The 19,943-nt window shown below is 39.4% G+C and overlaps 1 protein-coding gene across 1 annotated transcript in view; it reads left to right on the top strand.

Moving 5' to 3' along the window:
- Positions 1–19,943, top strand: part of LOC109934887 (ran-binding protein 17-like) — a 557,500-nt gene that overhangs the window by 232,038 nt on the left and 305,519 nt on the right. Inside the window, exon 7 of the mRNA XM_048603939.1 lies at positions 13,153–13,256. Within this exon, the coding sequence (XP_048459896.1) occupies positions 13,153–13,256 (104 nt within the window). The remainder of the gene's footprint in view (positions 1–13,152; positions 13,257–19,943) is intronic.

Here is a 19,943-nt window from a genome sequence, read left to right as displayed (position 1 = left end):
CTGGCAGGACTGTTAAAACTCAATCATAGAGCATTTGATAATGATGTAGAAGGATAGCAAGTCAAAGTGTTGTTGAGATGGATGATCAGCTGTAGTCTAACTGAATGGTGAAGCAATCTCATCAGACTGAATGGCTCACTCCTGTTCCTGTGTTTCTAGATGCAGAAGGAGAGTACTGAAATCCTATCCTGTGACATTTGTCACTGAGCTATGCCACAAAAGCTAGATTTCTGTATGGCACACAAAGAAAGCTAGTTTATAGAACTATGATGAGCAAGCTTAAATAAAAATGGAAGTTGCTTCTACCTTAATAAAATAAGGTCATTGCACCGAGACAGTGTAATAGAACAACCTTTGTAAATTCCTGTTCTCTGGGATGCTTTCTTTAAATTTTTGCCGTGAAGCTGTAATTGGCATTTTATTAAATTGCATTTGCTTAAGAATAAAGAGCCCAATTTGGAACTGTTAGCAAAATGCAAATCTACTCTAAGATGCAATATTAGTCTTACATTAATAGATCTTTACTTTAGATAACATTTGGTTTTTGTTCAAGAACCATCTTGCAACTTGTACGGTGTTGTATTTAATTAGGCTCATGTGTCTCATGTTGTGATTTTCTGCAACAGTACACTTGCTTGGCACTGCATACGAATATATTTCATCAAATTGGCACAAAGGCTGCTTTTGGAAACTGCATTTATGTATGTCACTATGAAGTAGAAATTGAAATTACAAAACAAAATGAACCACATTGTGCAAAAATTCTCATTGGTTATAAGACCAATTGATTCCTCTTAACCTGGCCGCAAACCCTCCAACACAAAAACCTCCCACCACTGACACCCAAATCTCCAACTCTGACATCTGACCTCCCCCAGAGCCAACCACTTGTTCAGCCAGAAACATAAATACCCAGGGCAGGGTGGGCAATTTAATTATAATCACCAGCCTTCGTAAGATTCAGAGCCAAATTTCTCACAAATCTATTCAATGAGCTTTGTATATTCGTCAACTACTATCCCTGTATCCTGTCAAAGAATTCTTTAATCTTTGGCAAGAGTTATGAGCAACTTGTCAATATAATTTTAAAAGTTTTTTTTTCTTAAACTTGACTCGTATGCAGCTATTCACACTTTAACACTCTGACAGAGAGATACTGGATTTTGTTATAGGATACAATAATGTCCTAATTGGGTAAATTGTGAACCTACTGACTTTTCAAAGTCATTAATCTTATCATGTTTCACATCCAGTTTCAGTTACATATTTTTCATGTTTAGCTTACTCAGCAGCAAAAGTATCTCATCTATACTGTTCTGAATGGAATCATGACTGTTTTCGGTGACCTCAATGTGTTGCCATCCCTGAACCATAGGCAAGTATAACTTCCATGTTTCTTGACCATTCTTAGATCCTTATTACTGAGTGAATCTTAATTACATTTCAACCAATCTGCTCACAAACTGTCAGTATGCAACCACTGTCAAGCACAGTGCAATTCAATGAAACTTTGATTCCTACACTTAATACCATACTGATGCTTCTTATAATCAGTGCACTTCCCTCAGATGAATTAATTTTATCATACCCTTCTGAACCTTCCATACCATCTTCTATCAAAAACCCTGTTTGGACAATTTACTGCATAATGGTATTTCAAAGTACATTTGAAACATGATTCCCCAATTCCTGGGATTCTTTGAAATGCATGGCCTACATCGTAGCAGCACAGAAATTCATACACCACATGACTCACTGTGTGATAGGTAGGACATTTTTTCGACTTGGCAGAATCATCCTGTGTTGCTACTATTAACAACATGAAAGAGATAACTTCACCTATTGCTCAATCCTTTGAGATACCTTACTGCTCGAGTATAATCAGTGATGGGCACCTCTCACGATTAAAAGTGATGGCATTAAGCCTGTTTATGAGTTGTGTGAGAAATGATCTAATGAGGATAACCAGCAAGCCCCAGGATAGTTTTGATATAAAAAAAATTTTCTAATCTTCACCATGATACAACCATCCTCTACCACCATGTTAATTGAATTCAACCCAGATGGTGAAATAGCAACAAAAACAGAAGTTGCTGGAAAAGCTTAGCAGGTCTGGCAGCATCTATGAAGAAAAAAAAAATCAGAGGTAATGTTTTGGGTCCGGTGACCCTTCCTCAGAACAATTTCTAATCTTCACCATGAGGCAACCATCCTCTGCCACCATGTTAATTGAATTCGACTCAGATGGTGAAATAGCAAACTTGACTCAGATCTTTCTCTTGATATTAGGTTTACTCACAGAATGCAGCATTACAGGTCTCTTATTCCGTCTTTCTAATGCACATAGTGTATCAGCAAACTTGTTTTCTCCAGCTCTTTATCCTTAACCTTGGCAATATAATTGCAATAATATTAACAGATAGTTCGTAAGAAATCCTGACTGCAGTGTATATTTATATTACAAATTCACACTGCAATGTATCTAATTTATTACAATACACTCTGCAATGTATATATGATATACATTGTAACATATATAGTATATAGCAAATCAAAACCAGATTACATGTAATACATAATCTACAGCATATGTAATACCCTTCAAACCGTAGTGCATTGCAAATCCACACTTAAACATATACAATGTATTAAGCATATACAATGTATTACTAATTTGAGTTGCAACAGATTGGAATGTGTGGCTTAGCTTTTGAGGATAGGTTTGACTAGCTGGATTTCTTTCCATTGGAGTTTAGAAGAGTGAGAGGTGACTTGATTAAAGTTACTTGCACCAGAAGTGTGTCATAACATCTCTGAAAAGGTTGATTAGAAAATATCTGTATCTTGAATGGCCTTAACAAGGTGGACATAGAAAAGATGTTTCCTCTTATGGACGAGTCCAGAACTAGGGGACACTTTTAAAATTAAGCATTGTCCTTCTAAAAAAGTGATGAGGGGAACTTTTTTTCTCGGAGAGTAATGTGACTTTGAAACTCCTTGCCTCAGAAGGTAGTTGCAGTGGGTTCATTAAATATTTTTAAGGTGTATGTAGACCGGTTGTCATTAGGCAAGAGAATCAAAGGTTATTGGAGGTAGAGAGGAATTGGAATTTGAAACTCAAACTGATCAACCATGATGTTATTGAATGGTGGAGTAGGATCAAAAGGCTGAATGTTCTACTTTTACTCTATTTCATATGTTTGTATACCTTGTTTGCATACATTGTATATTACAAATCTATACTTCAGTATATATTGAATATCGTAAATCCAGGCTGAAATATATTTGGTGCATTACAAATGCACACTGTCATGCTATATTTGAGCTTTACAAATCCAGAATAGGTAGCAATTTGCAATTCCAGATTTCAATACTTGCAGTACAGTAGAATCCAAACCCGTAGTGTCTGTAGTATGTTACAAACCCAGGCTGCTGATAATATAGCACGTTTCTTCAAATCCAGACTATTCGTGTAGTGTATTACAAAAGGCATGTCTAATACCGTGACATTTATTTGATTGTTCACATAATTATGAAGTTTCCCTATTGCTTGGAGGATAAAATCAGTTTCTTTGGAACACTAAAGTCACACAAATATTGCATATTCAACTTGCGATTTTAGCAGAGTACATTAGTGAGGTGCTAAAACACTCATGATCAATAGGTGGGATCTAAATGTTGGTAAATAGGTGTCAGCCAAGGTCCATTCTCCTGATAGTTGGCTGAATGTACAGGATTTGCCTAAAAGGGTGCCCCAGTGACCAAATACCCTCTTTTGGCATGTAATAATTGGCCATTTGGACAAGGTCCTAGACAATGGCCAAGATTTGAGTCGCATTCGATAGAGTTGAGCCGAAAAACATAGCAATTTCAATGAACACTTTAAAAATATTTAAATATATTAAATCAGGTTGAAATTTAAAAATTGTGAACGTAGAATTTGTTCTTAATCTTACAATTTAAACAGTGTAAAGCTAAATATTGTTGCAGCATTTGCTGTTACTGAATCATACAACGTTTTATGAAGCATTTGATGTAACAATTTAAACTTGATTATTTTGGCATCTGTCAAGGTTCATTTACATATCCATGAGAAAGCATTTGCTCTGCGGCAAGCAGCTGTGTCTCATTAGATATCAGGTAAACAAATCATTATAAAACTGTTTTCATTAAGGGAGCAATGATTAAAAAATGTGATTATTGCTCATAATTGATTAATTATTACTAAAAGAGACAGTATTGCTTTCATTGACTGATATAGTTTGAATTAAAAGAACAAAATATTAAACCTACGTAACACTACTTTTTCCCTGTCTTCCAAGAATTTCTATGGTGTACAAGTAAATAGAATTAAAGGAGCTGGCATCTAGTCCATTAAGGAAATAATTATTTATACATAGCTGTACATATGCTGGAATGTAACCTTATTTTTAATTTTAAAAAAGCAAGTGTGTCATGATTACGAATGTAGAATTTGCTAGATTTAATAGAATTATTTTAGACTTCGTCATGTCAGACCAACAGTTTGTTTACGGACTACTGTTTACTCTTCTAACTTGATTAATAATAGATCTGGCTTGGGTTTACATTGCTTTTGTAGATTTGCTGTAGCTGAGCTATATAAGACTTCATCTTATGACTGCACATGCTTGAAGTGAGATCATAAAACTCCTTTTGCTCAATGTGATTTACTCAAAGGAATATGACATCATTGAATTGTCACAAAACGAAGACATCACATTTTTTACGTAGAAAGAATTATCTTCAAAGTTAGTAACCATCATATAGCTACAGCCAATCATGTAGCATACACAATGTTCCACAATACACAATGAAATAGTTAAGCCAGATTTTGGTGTTATTCAGGGAGAAATATCTGGAATACTGGATGAGCTCCATGTTCCTCCTCAAATAATAAGGGACCTTTCCATAAAAAGCCCCGATATTAATTTGACATCTCACCTGACGCCAACCACAAACTATGTGCATCTACAGAAAGGTCACTGATATTTAGAGGTATTGTATTATTAGTAAAATTCTGTTGGTTTAGTGCATTTAATATGTTTTTTTTCAAGTTGATAGTTATTCAAATAATTTGACATCTCCTCACTTCATACATCATCAAGTAAACTTATCATCCTGTAACAATATACGCAGGCTGGTTTCTTCAACAGCTTGGTAAAGTTGAGGAGTGAGTAGCTGAGACTTGGTCTTCATAGATTTAATACCCACTCAGTGTTGAGTTAACCTAGGAGTCTTAGAATTAACCTCAGGAGAACAGCACTAGGAAGGGATAATTCAAACATAGTCCTCACCTCTTGGCATGATCAAATGACCTTCACTGGAAAATGTAAATGTAGTAAATTGAGATGAGGAAAGGGCCCATTCAAGTTACCCTCGCCCCCGCAACCACCACCACTCTCCAAAAACCAGCACTTCTACCTCTCCCCATCTCCCCATTCACACTGCTGGAGGGACATTTTACTGGGGTGTTGGTGCCTAAGAAGCAGTGTTTGACAGGTGGGTAGCTGTTTATCCAGTGTTAAGTGATGTGAGGAGAGGTTATCTTACCTAAATAATTGTTCATCCAAGAATGCAATATTTGAAAAATGACAAGCTTTTCCATCTTCACTATTTCTGCAAACATTTACAGATCATCCATATATGGAGTTCCTCAGGCATTCAGAACAACAGGGGAGAAAAAAGTGAAGATAAAAAAAAGCTAATTGGCCTTTATCAGGTTGTAAAATAAAGTATAGAATTCCATTACAAAAATGATCAGAATCTAGTTATAGAGTAACTGTGACCTCACTTACATTTTAACTGGATGTTTGTGGCGCCTGCTCTTGATTACTAAAAGGGTGACAACTTGTCTCAGGATTTTCATTCCCTAAACGTGCTGTGACTTGAAACCATTTGGATAAAAGCACTTAAGGCCATGAGGGAGACTAAATCAGTTTTCTTTGAATTTATAACTGCTAAACCAGCTTTTGCACAGGAAGAAATATGTGAGAATACTGAATTTGAATGTTTTACAGTTCTCAGTTGGTGTGGGAATACATGGCTGCAGTGAGGCAGCAAGAAAAACAGAATTGATGGCACAAGCCTTTCTCATCACAAAAAACAACTTTAAATCACTTAAATTCACTATAAAATTTATACATGTTAAGGGTCATATTGATTCATTTGGCAAAACTGTCAATCTCTGATTCAGAAGATTGTGAGTTCACAATCACGCTGCAAGTCTTAAACACGTTGTTTAGCCTAACACTTAAAAACAGTTGCTAGAGAGGACCATCTTTTGAATCTGTCATTAAATCTGAATACTGTTGACATTAAAGACCACCAAAGCAGGACAGAAGGTTATTCCAATCTGCTGGCCTGTATTCCTCCTTCACACAATTATAGCAGGAAAATTGCTAACTATTCATTCATGGCTGGACACAAAATATCTTGATTTGTCTGTACAGTTCTTGTCTCTATATTATATTTATATATGCTGCATAATGTATTGTAGTCATTTAATGTTTATAAAAGCACTGGGGAAGGTGCAAAGAAAATTACAAAAATTATACAAGAACTGGAAGGAGATACTGAGGCCTTTATTCTCAAAAAAGAATAGTTAACTCGATAGATGCCTTTAAAGTTTTAAAGGAGTTTGATAGAGTAGATGTAAAGAGGATGTTTCCCCTTTTGGGACCGTTAATGTAAAATAAACACAAGTACTCAAATGGGGAACTGCAGAATAATTCATTATTGGAAGCATAGTTAAAATATGAAACATACCTACCACAAGGAACAATTGGAGCAAATGTTTATCTCTCAATCAACAATTCAATAACAGACTATCTTGACATTATCACATTTCTGTTTGTAGGAGCTTGTGTCTGTAAATTGATTGTTGTTTCCTACACCAACGCTGTGAATACAATTCAAAATTACTTCATTGGCTATAAAGCACTTTGCGATGTCCCCTGGCCTTGAAAGCTGCTACATAAATGCAAGTCTGTCTTTTCTTGGGAGATGTGGTAAAGCTCTTTTTATGATGCACATGATGTCTTTCTGAAAGACATAGTTTTGTCATGACCCTTTCAATATTAAATCTAAAGATAAGAAAAGATTGCAAATATACAATAAGTCACAATAAGATAGCTAACACTGACATGATAGGCAGAATGGCCTGTTTCTATGCAGAACAAATCCATTTTTAGGTGAAGTTTTACTGTTAAAGTTTCAAAACGCTGACCTAACTTTCTGTTACAGAAAGGTTCACAGACCTGCTCTGCATTTCCATCTTTGCTGTTTCTACTTGGGATAAGTTTGTACTTCCAGTCCTTAGTCTTGTTCTTGCACGTAAGCAGACAATACTACATGAAGATTTAAACTAAGCTTCAGAATTGTAACATGGTGACAGGTCCCAAAGACTATTACCCAGCTAATCAAACTACTCTATTTTAATTAACATAATGGAACTTCAAGTCTTCACACTGATACTTACAATGGCCTATCACTTACTGTTACTTTTACCTTTATCATTTCAGCAGCAACCAAATTAATTTCTGTTAAATGCTACTTCTTGAAAAGAACAGAAAGGAATATAAAATTAAGATTCTGTTTTGAATACAACCTTTATATCAAAATTTGCTGATTAGAGGATGCAAAATTCACCACTTATGCTTTCTTATAGTGTTGAAGCATTTCTTCATATATGTAAAGGTAACATTCTGTGAAACTGTGCTACTCCACTTCCTCATTACTATTTTTGCTGTGGTCCTGTTCCACATATGCCAGTAAACCCCAACTTGTCCATGTGACCATTCTTCATCTCGGCAAAGATGGGTTATAAATATCAAAAACTCTTCAACTTTAAACAACATTTCAACCAATACTAATTTCTAGTCCTGCCTAATCTTGGAACTTTTAATCAAATATTGAGCAGCGATTAGTGGGTACTGTTTTAGAATCATAGAACATTTCAGTACAGGGATAATTATTTGAATATTAGATCTTTCCACCCAAGCCCCAGTCTAGCCCCAATTGCTTGATCACCTCCCATTTCCCTTTTTATTCATGCTTTTCAAGCACTTGAAAGTGTTGCTTTCCTTTTTTTCCAAAATAGAGTTTGTGACAGAGAATTTAACATTCTGCACATGATCTGTGTAAGCTATTTTCTCTAACCTCCTTCAATTCCATTTAAGTTTAATTTACATTTGGGGCAATTACTGTTGTCTCAATTCACTGTGGAAACAGTCCACAATAATTTTACATTATTGCAGTCTTGAAGGTTGTGTGAGATAACTTCTTAAACATCTCAGCTGTGGTCAAAATAACCTTAACATTTGAAGCATTTTTTCATTGATGCAATGGTAACATTCTGTGAATCTGTGCTACTCCATTTCCATTGCTGTTATATTACATCTACTGTGAAGTGCATAAAACCAAACTCAATAGTCTAGCCACATTTCTTCTACGACCTTCCCTTCTAGCATCATTAATGTTTTTAACACAAATGCAGGTCACCTAGCCCTTTGCACCTGTGCCTTTGTCTGCTTTCTGTTAGAGCAATATTGTATGACTTCCACTGTTCCACCTGCTCTCATAACCCTCTGTCCTATTTCAAATGTTTATCCAAATGAATTGTTACAATGGTCTCTGTCTCACTCACTCCTTGTGACAAAGTATCAGAGTTTGCTAATGAAAAGATTAAGGGGAGGTTAGTCAAAAGAAAGATGAGAAATTTATACATAAAAGTTGTAGATAAGTTAGTTCAGTGGATGAAGGATGCTGTGAATTGATGGAATACGTCCAAGGATCCTGGGAGAAACAGGGTAGAAATGAAGCAGCCCAAGAAGTTTCAAGATTCCATTGAACATCGATATGTCCTGGAGTAATAAAGATTCAATAGTTTAATACCCATCTCACCTATGGTTTGGGAAGACTTGGAAGAAGAAATTGCTAGTCATAATCCACAGGTCCATCAGGAGATGGTTACAGTTGTGCAGACTTTGCCAAAACTTAAAGAGAACGATATGGAAGCATTTTTTATGCCGTTTGAGAAAATAGCAAGCCAAATGAGATGACCGAAAGCAAATTGGAACTTGCACATGTGAACTAAATTAACTGGTGAAGCACAAGAGATGTATGTGAACCTGTCAGAGGAACGTTTCAGGGATCATGAAAAGGTGAAAAGGGCTATTCTAAGCACATATGAGTTGGTCCCCAAAGCATACAGGCAAAGATCACAGACCAGAGGATATAGGAGCAGAATTAGGTCATTTGGCTCATCGACTTTGCTCTGCCATTCAATCATGACGGATATGTTTTTCACGCCCATTCGCCTGCCTTCTCCCTGTAGCCCTTGATCCCCTTATCCATCAAGAACCTATCTATTTTTGTCTTAAAAACACTCAGTCACTTCCCCTTCACAGCCTTCTGTGCCAATTGGTTCCACAGATTCGCCACCCACTAGCTGAAGAAATTCCTCCTAATCTCAATTCAAAAGGGTTGTGCCTTCACTCTGAGGATGTGCCCTTGGGTCCTAGACCCTCCTACTAGTGAAAACATCTTTTCTATATCCACTATATATACGGCTCTCAGCATTCTGCCAGTTTCAATCAGATCCCTCCTCATTCTTCTAAACTCCGTCAAGTACAGACCCAGAGACTTCAACTGCTTCTCATATAACAAGCCCTTCATCCCTGGGATCATTCTTGTAAGCTTCCTCTGAACCCCCTCCAAGGCCAGAATATCGTTCCTTAGATCCAGGCCTCAAAACTGCTGACAATATTCCAAATACAGTCTGACCAGAGCCTTTTACAGCCTCAGCAGTACACTTGTGTTCTTTTGTCCTGTTGAAAACTAACATTGCATTTGCCTTCCTAACTGCCAACCAACCCTAGCTGTTAACCTCAAGAAGATCCTAAATTAGGACTCCCACATCCTGTTGTGCTTCAGATTTCCAAAACCTTTCGCTGTTTAGAAAATAGTCTATGCTTCTATTATTCTACTAAAATACATAACCTCACACTTTCCCACATTGTATTCCATCAAACACTTCTTTGCGCACTCACCTAGCCTGTCCAAGTCCATCTGCAGCCTCCCTGCTTCCTCAAAACTACCTGTCCCTCTCCTATCTTTCTTTATGTCATTTGAAAACTTAGCAACTATGACCTTAGTTCTTTAGTCCAGGTTGTTAATATATAATAGTTGTGGTCCAAAACGGACCTGTGTGAACACCACTAGTCACCAGCAGCCATCTTGAAAAAGACTCCATTTTCACTACTCTATGCTTTCTGCCAATCAGCCAATCCTCTATCCAAGCCTGTGTCTTGTGCCGAACACCATGTGCTCTTAACTGATTTAGCAGCCTCCTGTGCAGCACTTTGTCAAAGGCCTTCTGGAAATCCAAATAAATCACATCCACTGGCTCTCCTTTGTCTAATTTGCTCATTACCTCCTCAAAGAATTCTAACAGATTTGTCAGGCATGACCTCACCTCAATAAAGCCATGCTGAATTGGCCATATTTTACTATGTACTTCTCAGTACTTCACAATCTCATCCTTCATAATGGGCTCTAAAATCTTACCAATGACCGAGGTCAAGCTAACAGGCCTGTAGTTTTCTGTCTTCTGCCTCCTACCCTTCTTAAATAGGAATTTTACATTAACTAATTTGCAGTACTGTGGGACCCTCCCTGACTCCAGTGATTCCAGAAAGATCACCACCCATGCATCTACAATCTTGTCAGCTATCTTCTTCAGAACTTTGGGAGTAGTCCATCTAGTCTGGCGATTTATCCATCTTCAGACTTTTCAGCTTCTCCACCACTGTCTCTTTGGTGATGGCCACTTCACTCACCTTGGCCCCCGACTCTCTCAAAATTCTGGCATGCTGCTGGTATCTTCCACTGTGAAAACTGATGCAAAGTTCCTATTAAGTTTCTCTGCCATTTCTTTTTCCCTTACTGCTTCTCCACCCTCATTTTCCAGTGTCCAATGTTCACTTGTCTCTCTGTTATATATCAAAACAAACAATTGCAATCTTCTTTTACACTACTAGCTAACTTACTGTCATATTTCATCTTCTCCCCTTATTGATTTTTTAGTTATTCTCTGCTGGCTTTTAAAGGCTTCCCAATCCTCAAGTTTCCCACTAATCTTCACTGCATTGTATTCTTTTGCTTTTATGCTGTCCCTGACTTCCCTTGTCGTCCATGGTTGCCTCATCCTCCCCTTAGTATGTTTCAGAGATTTCAGAACTTATGGAAACAGTCTTGATAAACCTAGAGTGAGTTTGAGACAGTTAAACAAAATAATTTTGATAGATGGATAAGCCCTTAACAGCTGATAGTCCTTACGATTCTCTCAGGGAAATTATTATTTTAGAAACATTTAACATTTCCTTACCTTCTGTAATCAGAACTCATTTAGAAGACCAAAGGGTAGCAACGACAAGACAAGCAGCTACAATGGATGATAACTGTGAACTGACCCATAAACCTTTTTCCGTCACCCTCAGAAATTTGAGAAGAATAAAAAGTGGAGAACATACAAACTCCACACACAGTCACCCAAGGCTGGATTCAGACCTGGGTCCCTGGCACTAAGGTAGCAGTATTAGCCACTGAGCCACCATGCTGCCGAAGTGGCCTTTTAGTGGGGAGCAAGCCTGGCCAGGTGATCGAAATTTCAGAGGGAGAGCAGTTTGGGAACAGTGATCATAATTCCATAAGTTTTAAGATAGTTAGGACTAAGGATAAGACTTGGTAGAATCATACAATCCCTACAGTGTGAAGCAGGCCATTTGGACCGAGTCACAGTGACCCTCCAAAGCACATCCACCCAGACCCACCCCTCTACCCTATCCCTGTAACCTCGCATTTCCCATGGGGAATCCAGCTGCACATTCCTGGATACTATGGGCAATTTAGCATTGCCAATCCACATAACCTGTACATCTTTGGACTGTGGGAGGAAACCAGAGCACCTGGAGGAAACCCATACAGACACGGGGAGATTCGTGCAAACTCCACACAGACCGTCACCTAAGGCTGGAATCAAACCCGGTCCCTAGCGCTCTGAGGCAGCATGCTAGCCACTGTGCCAACTCATTCTAAGTGAAAGTGCTGGGAAGGCTAATTACAACAATATTAGGCAGGAACTGAAGAAATTAGATTAGGGGTGACTATTTGAGACCAAATCTACATCTGACAAGTGGGAGTCTTTTAAAGATCAGTTGACCAGAGTTCAGGACCAGCAAGTTCCTGTGAGGATGAAAGATAAGGATGGCAAAATTCATGGAACCTGAGATAACAAGGGATATTGAAAGCTTTGTCACAAAGAAAAAGGAAGTATATATAAAGTTTAGGAAACTGAAATCAAACAAGGCCCTCAAGGAGTACAAAGGAAGCAAAAAAAGAAGAAATTAGGAGGGCTAGAAGAGGCAATGAATGTCCTTGGTAAGTAGGATTAAGGAGAATCCCAAATCATTTTGTACATATATTAGGAGCAACTAAGGAAAGAGTAGGTCCACTCAAGGACATAAAAGAGAATTTATATGTGGAGTCAGAGGAAGTGTATGAGGTCCTTAACGAGTACTTTGCATGAGAATTCACCAAAGAGAAAGACATGGATGATGGTAAAGTATTGTGGGGGGAATGTTGATATTAGACAGAGCAGGAGTTGGAAGTCTTGATAAACATTAAGGTAGATAAGTCCCCAGAGCCTGAAAGGATCTGTGGAGTCCCTACACTGCAGAAAGAGGCCGTTCAGCCTATCAAGTCTGTACCAACCCTCTGAAGAGCTTCCCACCCACCCCACCCCACCCGACCCCATGTACCAACAAACAGGAGTCTAATAATGAAAGGATTGGGTTATCTAGGACAATGAGTATGATTAACAGTAAGATTTGTAGGATAGAAATCAGGAATAGTATTGATATTTAAGTGTGGAATGCACTGAGTTTTGTTTCAGTCATTAACTCTTGTCAACATTTTAGTTTGTGGCAACATCTAGAGCTGTCTTCATGCTGATGGGAGATGTCAAAATTGCAAGGTTAACTATGGACTGAATAGAGTGGTGTGAAGCTTGAGTTCACTTCTTTCTTATTTTTATTGTGAAAACATTTTCTTCATTTTTATTTTACACATAAGGTGAGGATGAAGATGAATTTGAGTTGTTCATGATGCCACTAACTACAACATTTGAAAATCTGACGCATCTTTTCAACAGCAATTTCAAGCAAGACAAGGCCAAGGTATGTTTGTCTTCATTATTTACTAGGCAATATAAGATGGAACCTATGAATTGCTACATGAATTGTCATTGCTGTTTTAAAATATTTCATATGTTGCAGCCATTTAAAGGTTACATTGACTTCTGTTGTATAAACCACTTGAGCAATAATAAGTTATGTGTACATGTTAAGACGTCAGGTCTCCAGAGGCAATGAGAGTCGTGTTAATGTGTAAGCTATGTGCAAATGCCAGCAAACCATTAAAGTATGCAAATGGTAATTAACTTTGCATTTGAGCCAGCATTCTGGCTTTAACAGCCAAAGCATAGGTTCAAGAGCTGCCTGCATCTTGTCTCTGGTGAAACTTATGGGCTTGGAAAGCTTTCAACTGCTGAAAATGGATACTGCAATTATGTCCAGGTGAGCACTTCTACTGAGTGTGTTATTATTCCTACTTTCCATGTAATTTTCAGTATCTGTCCTCTCACCTTGATCTGCACTTCTCTGATTCAATCAATCCTAGAATATCTGCTGTCAACCTTCACTGCAACTTGGAAACAGTTTATGCAGCTCCACCTTGCACTTATGAGAAATATCAACAGGAGGAGGAGGACCAGTAGCTGAATGAGCAGCAAAAACAACTTCCTCCTCCTCAGCCACTTGCCACTGGAAATAGCAAAGGGATGGATGCAGCAATCCACCTCAGAGGATGCAAGTCCAGAAAGCAGTGCCCATAGCTAGAGATCGGCTATCTCAATATACGTGAGCATTAGTTTCTCTGGAAACAGGCTTTTATGACACCAATGTTGAAATCTCAATCCTCCTGTAGCAAGACCTCCTTCTCACTGGGCCAGGAGGGCAAACGTTGGCATTGACCGTCAATGTGGCCATCACTGTACGCCGTCCTCCTCTGGCTCTCTGCTTTCTCCTGAAGTTATGTACTTTCTGCTGGAAGGAGAGAAAGCATAGAGTTGTGTTTGTGACAAAAAGGCTTGGGTGCAAGGTGAGAAGGTCAACCTGAATAAACAGTGAGGTATAGATGCAAAGTGACATGAGGATGAATATGATATTGACTGTTTAGATGCGGATACAAGGTAGTACATAGGAATATATGATTTAGGAGCAGGAGTAGGTCATTCAGTCATTTGAACCTGCTGTACCAGTCAGTAAGGTTCTGGCTGATCTGGTTATGGTCTCAATTCCATTTTCTTGTCTGCCTCCCATACCCTTTTTTCCTTGTCTTTTGAAAATCTGTCTAATTCAAGTTTAAGTAATTTCAATGATGCAGCCTCTGTTGCTTTCTGGAGAAGAGATTTCACATACTAATAATTTGCTGTAAATTCTCTTCTCCAGAATTTCTTCTCCTGTCCTTATTCTTGAATAGTGTCCTGTGGTTCCAGCCTTTCCCAAACGAGAGAATATAACAGTATCATACAATACATCAGAGGCCATTCGATCCATTGAACCTATCCTGCAAAAAATGTACTACTGCCTACACTAGTCCCACACTCCCTCACTAGGCTCATAGCCTTCAAAAATAAGAAGGGAATGTAGACTGAGAGGTAGACAGAATGGGGAAGGTTAATAAAATGTAGAGGGTAATAAATAGGCAGGTGAAAACTAAGATGCAAAGTGGTAGACTGGGATGGAAAGGTAGATAATGATGGGTAGAAAGGAAATTAAATATACAGCATTTTGTGTACAGGAGAGGTTGAGACCGTAGGAAGGTGTTCAACAAAGACCTAGCAAATTATAAGGTAATGAGAGACAAAATGTGCAGATGAAGAAAATACAAGGACTAAAAATGAGAGAATTATTGAGGTATTGATGTAAAGAGGCATCTTTGGACATGTGATAGGTTATCAGCATTTTTTTTTCTACTTTATGTGCGCAAGATATCAAGACAGCCCAGACTGGGGCTGAAGGTGTTAAATATGGGATTATATGTAAAACAACTGCCAATGGCAAAATGAAATAATTCAGAGAATGCATTACAGACTTAAGATTGAAAAGAATAGGAACAGGAAAAGGCCATTTGGCCCCTCAAACTTGATCTGCAGTTCAATAGGATCATGACTGATCCAACATTCCTCACATTCATTTTCCTGGTCTTTCGTTATAACCCTTGATTCTCCTACTTATCAAGAATCTATCACAGCCTTAAATATACACAAAAACTCTACCTCCACAGCTTTCTGTGTTAAGGAGTTCTGAAGATACTCAATCCTTTAAGAGAAGAAATTCCTCCTCATCCCAGTCTTGAAATGGCATCCTTTAATTCTGAGACAATGCTGTTTGGTCCTAAACTCTCCTATGACGGGAAACATCTCTCAGCATTTATCCTGTCTAGCCCCTTAAGAATCCAATAATCCTGTCCTCCAGTGACAAAATCTTTCTTTGAATAAGGCGGCTAAAACTGCTCAGAGTACTCCAGATGTGATCTTATCAGCAATTTGTACAGTTGCAATTAAACTTACCTATCTTTAAACTCCATCCACCTTGAAATAAGGGCCAACATTCCATTACCCTTCCTAATTACTTACTGCACCTGTGTGCTAGCTTTCTGTGTATCCTAAAATGGCAGGAGACAGATCCAATTGTACTATATAGGTTAAAGTGGAAGAATATTTACTAATTAAACAGGAACTGGACTTTTAGTCTCTGCTAGAGTCAACCTTGGATGTATGTAGGAACCAAAACTGGCATTGCCAGCCACTACGCTGCTCTACAGGCAGCACAATGGCTCAGTGGTTAGCACTGCTGCCTTACAGCGCTAGGGACCTGGGTTTGAATACAGCTTTGGGTGGGTCTGTGTGGAGTTTTCAAACTCCCCCCATGTCTGCGTGGGTCTCCTCCGGGTGCTCCAGTTTCCTTCCACAGTCTAAAGATGTGCAGGGTAGCTGGATTGGCCATGCTAAATTGTCGTTGTGTCCAAGGATGTGCAGGTTAGATGGGCTTGTATTTGCATAGGAAATGCAGGGTTACAGAGGTAGGGTGGGTGGGGTGGGTCTGGGTGGGATGTTCTTCGGAAGGTCATTGTGAACTCAATGGGCCAAATGGCCTGCTTCCACACGGTTTGGATTCATCCTGACTCCGGACGTGAGATTGGATGATGGCAGGGCTGCCTGCCAACGTAAAGTGGGTAGTTGATCAGACTCGTTAAAAACAAAATTGACACTAGCTAAATGAGACTAATTGGTATTTTCCAGTCACCTTCGAAGTTCCTGCAGACAAGATGATGTGCTTGAAGATATCCTCTTGAAGGCAGGTTGGGTTGTAGCCAGGACTTGAGGCAGGCCTAGAGGATCTCTGAACAACAGCAAACACCCTTTTAAGGGTTTAACACCCCTATTATCTCTGATAGTGGTGGGTTAACTTCAAAATGCAATTTTTGATTAAGGGTTCACAAAAGAATTGCTGGTGCCCCATCTTGAAACACTTTTTGCAATTACCTGAGAAGTGGTTAGCTCCATTTGCTGAATGGCTGATTTACAATGCAGAGAGACATCAACAGAGTGGCTTCAATTTCTGTACTGGCTGAGGTTACCATGAAGGCCCTGCATTCTCAACCTCTCCCCTCACCTGAGGCATGGTAACCCTCAGGTTAAACTCCTCATGACTCATCTCTCTCAACTGAGAGAGTAGATTATGGTCTACAATCAGCACTGCCTTTCAAGCTGGAAAGCCTTTCATAGGTTGTCTATCTTCGATAGCCACAACACCATCCTTAATTGGACAACAAGGCTATCTCCAGGCAAATCAAGGGAGTACCCCAGTGAAAAGCCCAATGAGTGTCTCATTCATCATGACAGATTCAGCATCTACCAACTGTCACAAATTTCCCTTTATTTGAAGGGAGAATCCACTTACAGGTCTGAATCCTCCACTTGTGTTTCAGAAATGCAGTTAAATTAAGTGGGCAAAAACCTGATTGCATGGCTGCTTTGTAATTCTGAATGATTTTTATTCTCTACTTGGACTGTCTCTAAACACAGCTGCATTAATACATTCACAACGGGATTTCATGATCATTATTCAGAATTCTTGTTCGGTTTGATACTCAAATATTCTTTTTATGCAAAATTTCCCAGCAAATGATAATTAACATATTTTTATTTCTCACTGAGGAAAGGATGTAATTACCTCAGGAACATTATTTGCTTTAGGAAGTGCTTCCTGAATCTACGTTACCATCTCTCATGTCCCTGCAGACAGTGTTGGCTGGTCTTGCCCTCCATTGTCATCTTAGAGCTTTTTTCTTTTGTTTTAGTATGTGTGCATTTTACTGAAGGAGATTAATTTTTCACAGAGATTTAAATTAAGACAATGTTCATATATTCAGCCTTTTTTTCTGAATATTGTTTTGAGTAAGCATATAATTTTGTTACATATCAAAATGCTGCTTTTAAAACAATGTTAAAACAATAAAAGCTTTTCTTCAAACTCCAGCTCCAGGGTCACTTACTCCTCCAAACCTCAATCTGAACTCCCAAAACCAATGTCTCATGGCATACTGCATGGCCAGTGGCCACACACACTCCCATTACAAACGTTGTCATCTGACATAGAACATAGAACAGTACATCACAGTACAGGCCCTTCAGCCCACGATGTTGTGCCAACCTATTATCCTACTAAGATCAAACTATTCCCGCATACCCTACATTTTACTATCCTCCAGGTGCCTATCCAAGAGTCGCTTAAAAGTCTCTAAAGTATTTGACTCCACTACCACTGCCTGCAGCGCATTCCACAGGCTCACCACTCTCTGTGTAAAGAACCTACCTCTGACATCTCCCCTATACCTTCCTCCAATCACCTTAAGATTATGCCCCCTCGTAATAGTCATTTTAGGTGAAGGGAAGTCATAGGTGAAGGGAAAAAGTCTCTGACTATCCACTCTATCTATGCCTCTCATCATCTTATACACCTCTATCAAGCCACCTCTCATCCTTCTTCGCTCCAATGAAAAAAGCCCTACCTCCCTCAACCTTTCCTCACAAGACCTGCCCTCCATTCCAGGCAGCTTCCTGGTAAATCTCCTCTGCACCCTCTCTAAAGCTTCCACATTTTTCCTATAATGAGATGACCAGAACTGAACACAATATTCCAAGTGTAGTCTAACCAGTGTTTTATAGAGCTGCAGCATAACCTCGCGGCTCTTAAACTCAATTCCCCTGCCAATGAAAGCCAACACACCATATGCCTTCTTTACAACCCTGCCAACTTGGGTCGCAACTTTGAGGGATCTATGGACATGGACCCCAAGATCCCTCTGTTCCTCCACACTGCCGAGAATCCTGCCATCCTGACATGTGCCAGCCTGTCTGCATCATATGGCTTTTCATCAATATTCACTTCTTATACTTATTGTATGCCTCTGCACTATAATAATGAACTTTGGAGTGCATTGGCACAATTATTATAACGTTCCTGCACAGGATCAACACTCAGCTCTCACACTGGTCCAGGCTGTATCTCAGGGCTATTTACTTGGTCTCGTAGCACCCACTCTCTTCCCACCTGTCTGAGTGATCACAGCATCCCTCCCTTCCTTGGTTTGCTTTACCTTTCAGCTGCGCTTTAAAGATTTGCAATACTTTTGCCTTGCCTTGTAGGTTATCATGCAGAAATCCAGACTGCTTGTCAGACAAGGCACACAGACCTGCACTCCATTGCACTTGTCACCAACAGGAATGAAGAACCTGGACCTTACTCCAGGTGCCCTTCCTGAAAAGGAGGACATTTTGCTGAACACCATAGTCCTATGTCAATTTCACACCTGCACCATATGCCAGCTGCGTATGTGCTGATCACAATTCATGTGCATCAAGCAAGTGACCTTGTTTCAAAGTCTAAGGAGAATGGACCTCAGTGAAGGCCAGGAAGACAACCTTCAGGCAGAGGATACTGGGCACAGGAAATCAAGAGAAGCTTCCAGCATCAATCAAGGAATCTGGACACTAGCAGCTGGTTGAGGTGGTCAGAGTCACTACATCTGCATTCTGGGGAGTGGGCTACGATCAACCATGTGGTCCAGTGCACTAGTCCAGGGATTTCTGGGAGAATGGTTTTGGAGCTGTACAGAGATCAGTCAGTAGTCTGGTCTGTCAGTTCAAGGCTGACTGGCTGTCTGATAGGAGACAGGCCATTGTTAGTCTTGGAGGTTCATCCACAAAAAGTCAAGGGGAGGATTATCATGGGCCAAACTCAATTGTGGCGATTGGAGGGAGCATGCTGGGATGCAGAGAGATTTACAGTAGTAAAGTTGGGGGGCAACTCAACATAGAAGGGGGAGGGATAGACCATGGGAGGGAAAGAGGTCGTGTCAGAAGTGGGGAATCATTGACTGTAAGTAGTTCTCTGGCTTCTATGAGAGAGACAGTGCACTACTTGACCTAGCACATTTGCTTGTTGTGCCTGAGGTTGGCGAAATAAAGAGGTCAGACGAAGAATTGGTTGGGGACTTGGAGATCTGCAAAGCCTGTGAGGTTAACAGGGAGGGCTATCAGAAAAGGCTAGTTTATGTTGGGGATTCACCAAGATAGAGAGGATGAGCGTAAGATTCACCGTTCATGGAACGACTGCTATTGCCTTCCATCTTGCTGCAATTAAAGTACCCAATGGAGATGAAGATTGCTGCAAACATACCCAAAGTAAATGGGTAAGTGATGTGAAGAAGGGGGCTTCAATTTCAAGTGGCGTGCA

The sequence above is a fragment of the Rhincodon typus genome, chromosome 12 (genome assembly GCF_021869965.1).
Source record: "Rhincodon typus isolate 14 chromosome 12, sRhiTyp1.1, whole genome shotgun sequence".
Classification (NCBI taxonomy): Eukaryota; Metazoa; Chordata; class Chondrichthyes; order Orectolobiformes; family Rhincodontidae; genus Rhincodon; species Rhincodon typus.
Note: the sequence above shows the minus strand (reverse complement) of the source record. Positions and strands in the feature narration are given on the sequence as shown.